Source organism: Aethina tumida, chromosome 7 (genome assembly GCF_024364675.1).
Source record: "Aethina tumida isolate Nest 87 chromosome 7, icAetTumi1.1, whole genome shotgun sequence".
NCBI lineage: Eukaryota > Metazoa > Arthropoda > Insecta > Coleoptera > Nitidulidae > Aethina > Aethina tumida.
Genome location: NC_065441.1, coordinates 17,599,542 through 17,604,747, shown reverse-complemented (window position 1 = coordinate 17,604,747; position 5,206 = coordinate 17,599,542). Strand labels below are relative to the sequence as shown.

General features: G+C 28.4%; 1 protein-coding gene across 1 annotated transcript; it reads left to right on the top strand.

Moving 5' to 3' along the window:
* The first annotated feature begins 97 nt into the window (after nucleotides 1-97).
* On the top strand, nucleotides 98-969 carry LOC109608909 (muscle-specific protein 20). Its single transcript, XM_020025466.2, has 3 exons — nucleotides 98-236; nucleotides 294-505; nucleotides 568-969. Exons 1-3 carry the CDS (start codon nucleotides 207-209, stop codon nucleotides 878-880), a joined length of 555 nt encoding a protein of 184 aa, XP_019881025.1. The 5' UTR covers nucleotides 98-206; the 3' UTR covers nucleotides 881-969.
* The last annotated feature ends 4,237 nt before the right edge of the window (nucleotides 970-5,206 follow it).

Genomic DNA, 5,206 nt, shown 5'->3' with positions numbered 1-5,206 from the left:
ATTTCGAAAAACCGAAAAGAACGACCGAAAAAAGTGAATAATTTGCTAAAATTAACCAAGTTACGTTGCAAAATTACGTCGCGGGCCAGTGGGAGAGCGATCGGAAAAAGGACGCACATGTTCTCATATATAAGCGTCGCGACGCTCACTTTCTTCACTCTACAGATCAGCGTCCAAGCTAACACTAGTGAGTCCAAACAGTAAACATGTCTTTGCAACGTCAAGTCGCCGCTAAAGTAAGTGAGAAACAAGTAAACCATTATCTTATCTAATGAAACTGTTAATTGGTTTAGATCGCTGCCAAGCGTAACCCAGAACAAGACAAAGAAGCTCAAGAATGGATCGAAACCATTCTTGGAGCCAAATTTCCCCCAGGCCAACTTTACGAAGAAGTTCTTAAGGATGGAACCGTTCTCTGCCAACTGATCAACAAACTCGCCCCTGGATCCGTACCAAAGATCAACACATCCGGTGGACAATTCAAAATGATGGAAAACATCAACAAGTAAGTCTTCCTCAATTTTAGCATATCATAATAGCATAAACTAATGATCCGTTTTTCAACAGCTTCCAAGCCGCCATCAAGGCTTACGGAGTTGCCGATATTGATGTCTTCCAAACTGTAGACTTGTGGGAAGCCAAGGACATCGCCCAAGTAACCAACACCCTGTTCGCTTTGGGCAGACAGACCTACAAACACAGCGAATGGAAAGGACCATACCTTGGACCCAAACCCGCCGACGAGAACAAACGTGAATTCACTGAAGAGCAATTGAAGGCCGGACAAACCGTCATCGGTCTCCAGGCTGGCTCCAACAAAGGTGCCACCCAAGCTGGCCAGAACATCGGCGCTGGACGCAAAATCATCATTGGAAAGTAAATTACCATTCTCCATTTATTATTTTTTTATTTATTATACTGTATAAGATAATTTAATGATATAATAAATTATTTATTTATTTATTTATATATATGACTTTGATTTCATACATACACACACACATACTGATATATTAATAAGAAATTTTAGTAGACAACGTACGGGATCGTTGTATGTGATGATATTACCTCAAAATATCATAAACAGGTGTTAAAGAAATGATCTAGAAAATTAACGTATCCAGACTCAGGTGGGTGGAAATCTAAATTTGAGACGTTTCCAAATAACGTAAACTTAGTTTTATTTTCTTAAAATAAATAAGTTTGTAGCTGTTTTCATAAGTGGAACTGCGTAAATATTTTTACATAGTAATCAAAAATTTGTTATTATTGAGCAATTTACAGAATTATAAATTTTTATTTAAAATCAAAAATCGAGGACAATCAAATTACAAAATTCTGGAACTTTTCTTGGAACAATTAAAGTTAGATAGTATATTTTAATTTTAGAATGATTTATTTACAATTTGTGTAAGCTATTTTAAACAACTTTCGGAGCAAGGACAAATAAAAAATGTTAAATTTTAAATGGTCAGAAAAATATTAATCACTACAAAAATCTGTAGATGTGAATGTTGCAATTTGGTCAGACTCAAATAGATGGCGACACGGATCTCTTTATTAGTAGGTAAATTTTTCAAATTCCTACATCATAAACATATAATTGATTACAAATATAGTTTAAGACACAATTAAGATATTTTAAGTATATGAAACAAGTTGAAACAGATGGTCACCGTGGCAAATGTAAATGTGCCTTAAATTATATCTAATTGTTCTATTTCTTGAGAATATTTATTAGGTGACTTGTAACTGCAACTTACATCAATTTAATTTATTATTATTTATACAACATATATGAATGTTGAAAATTTTCTTTATAAAAATTAACAAAATTATCGTTGTATCAATGTAATAACAATTTTACTATTATCATATTTTAATGCTTTGTATTTAAAATATTTAATATTTTGTATAACAGAAAAACGTTTTAATTTCGCACATCACCTTATCAAATATATACCGTTATACAGATGTCAATTTCTAGTTGTTGTTTATGTTTGTTTAAGTAAACACACTCAGTAAATATTACACATTGCTTAAGTTTAAGTAGTTGTGTTGTTAGGTACAACCTGCAGATCCTTATTACCATACAATTTTCGTTTTTTTGTTGGGAGAACATAATTAAAGGGTATTATCTTTTTTAGTATATCTTACTCTGGTCACTTTTATATTAGACAGATGTCAAAGGAAGATGCCTTCATTATGTTTTACTAATCAATTCTTACATTGCTGTGATCCTCAATAACTGGAGTGAAGAACATATTTTTTTTTTCAACATATTCCCTTATTACAAAATCAACAAATTTCCGTCTGGCAATGCAAATTGAATTTTTGCCAATCCGAACCTCATAAATCAAATTTCTTAGTCTTAAATTGATTTATTTAACTATTATTCCAAAAAGAATTTTGAAAAAAGCTCTTGAATTGCAAAAATCAGTTGTTACTTTTGCAATTCCTTTGATATACAAAATTGTAAATAAGCGTTTGTCAATGCCAATGTTAAAATATATTGACACTGACTGCCTGCATACGTCTTATAATTTTCATCGTTAAATCTCTAGCATTTCATAAATAAATTCTAAATTTAATAGACGGTGGGCGTAACACATGTGTACGATGTTCGAAATATAAATGCCTTAACTAAGAAAATAAATTTTATTTTACAACGTTAGCAATATAAATTTTAAGTATTATATTGATTACCATGCAATGAAAAACATCACTTTTTATTTAAAGTATTTGAAATTTATATCTATATATTCGTCTAACGTAAAGATTATGATTTTTGAAGTCGGATGCACCGATGCATTTTGTGTCTTAACCGACATCTGAAAGTTTTGATGCAGCCAAGGTATTTTCGTTGACCCCATTTTGATTATAAATATACATTCTTAAAAATAAGTTTTCCTCAAAGAAGTTCAAAGAACTCTTTACTGTATATTTAGCCAGACGAAAAATTTTGGTGGGACATGCATAAATTATAAATGTTAATTAATTTTACTCCCCTTCATTGTCGGAATGTGTTATTATTAATCAGTACTATCTGGGCAATACTGACATTTTGTATGCAACTCCTCTTAGTGAATCAATCTTAATAATTTAAAAAAATACAAAGTAGTAGTTAGTACGTGTTTTATTTTGTTAGTATTAAGGAATAAGGATAATAAAACTAACAGGGATTTTTAAGACATATTTATTTTCTTATTTTTATGTTATAAAAATTATTAAATTTATAAAAACAATATTTTTTAATAAATATTATTATTATAAGAAATATTTATTATTTATTACCGTTTACATATTTATATATTTATTCAATATGATAAAAAATGTGATGCTTTATTTAACATTGTATTAAAATACTCCATATAATAATAAACAATATTTTCTTAGGCCCCATCTTTTTATAAACGTGTAGAAAAGTGATATAATTAAAAATTTATGTGAGTTAGTCACTTAAACGCTTAAAGATAGTAAACGGTTTGGCCCACGCAATTTCTCGCGTCTAATTTCGACCAATATTTCCATGATGATTCATTTTACATACAGTCAGTTTTCCGAGCCCATACAGAAAATCGTTTGGCACACATATTATTATTCACCGTCTAAATTTATATCGAACACATTTTGTCTAATTTTTTTATTCTACCACTTCAAATAGACTATTTATCATTCGTGACGATTTTTTGAGAGATAAATCTGGATGAAAACGCGAGGGTGTCGATAAATTCAACTGGACACCAAAAAACTTGGATCGACTTCTAAAAAAATAACGAACCGATTATTTTGAAATTAATTTTTTAAATGCACCGAAACGCACCATAAATCTTCAGTACATCCCACATTTATCTATCAACAAATGAACATATAATTAAATTCAATAATAATGTTTCAATCTATATTAGAGCATACGTACAGTCGTTTTGTGTTTTTGGCATTGCTGAGGAATTTGATGTAGATATGTAATATAAAATATAAATTATATAGTGGAGCACGTAATTTATTTACCTTTTCATACCTCAAAGGTGTAAAACTGTTTTAGAATTGCATAACAGTCTATTTTAAAAGTTTTTTTAATAATTTATTTTGACTTACAAACTTGTTTACAATTATACTTACACTATGATATATTTAAAACGTGCAATATCTATTTTTAAGATTTAATGAAGATTTTATAAAAATAATTATCGTTGTAGAATACAAATTTTAATTAAAAATTAAAGAAACTGAATTTTCACACAGTTCATTTAAAATGATTTCATTTTTAACAAAAGATTGTATCAAATAATAAATGTAGTAATTAATAGATTTTAGACAAATTTCCTCTAATTATCTTATTATTTACTAATTAGGTGACTAAAAATAGTTTGCATAATTAAGTTTTGGTACTAAATCGGTAAAGGTTGGCACATGAAACAAATTTACACAAATCTTTTAAGTTCCACAGGTTTTTAATGGATAATGTACTGTTGGCAAAGGTAACATTTATGTTTATTTGCATTTAGATCATTATATACGGTAATACGTTGCAAATGTCGTTATTAATCCAGAATAGTACAAAATATTTTCTTTCTAATGTTTTGGATACGGGTTGTTTATGAGAATTCTTATTTTCAAGTTTCCTGAAGCATAAAAAACAATATCAATTAACTTTGTTGATAGATAAGAATTTTGTATTTTGTGAGCAGAATTGAATAATGATATTAGATTGATATTAATTAATAATTAATAATCAAATTATTTTTTTATTTATATGTGTAGTAAATTAATAATTTGTATAATATTTAAATTTCTAAATTATGGCGAATGCACGAAAATATACTTTTCAAATATCGTACTAAAATCCACTTTCTTACAATTATATTATTTGTATTTTTAGAGGAATTTATTTGGCGCCCACTATGTCTGAATCATTCGTACACATTGATCTATTTATAAAATTATCACTCAAACATCGGCATTGTTTTTTTTTTTGAGAAAATAGCACTATAAAGATAGAAAATATTTACTCAAAGACATGCAATCATTTTACTTTGTAACCTGATAGTAACATAAATTGATTTAATCAAAAAAGAATAAAAATAGTAATTTTATTATCAAATTTTTGGCACTTATACACAATATTTTAATCGTTACAACGTTTCAGTCATCATATCTGTAGTATGTTTTTTTAAAGAATTTGATATTAGTATTTACGTGGTTA

What these genes read in the sequence shown, in the direction of transcription:
- LOC109608909 (XM_020025466.2), top strand. Translation starts at nt 207, where the DNA reads ATGTCTTTGCAACGTCAAGTCGCCGCTAAA. An exon ending in AACGTCAAGTCGCCGCTAAA is followed by an intron (nt 237 to 293) that starts GTAAGTGAGAAA and finishes TAATTGGTTTAG; the next exon opens with ATCGCTGCCAAGCGTAACCC. An exon ending in ATGATGGAAAACATCAACAA is followed by an intron (nt 506 to 567) that starts GTAAGTCTTCCT and finishes GTTTTTCAACAG; the next exon opens with CTTCCAAGCCGCCATCAAGG.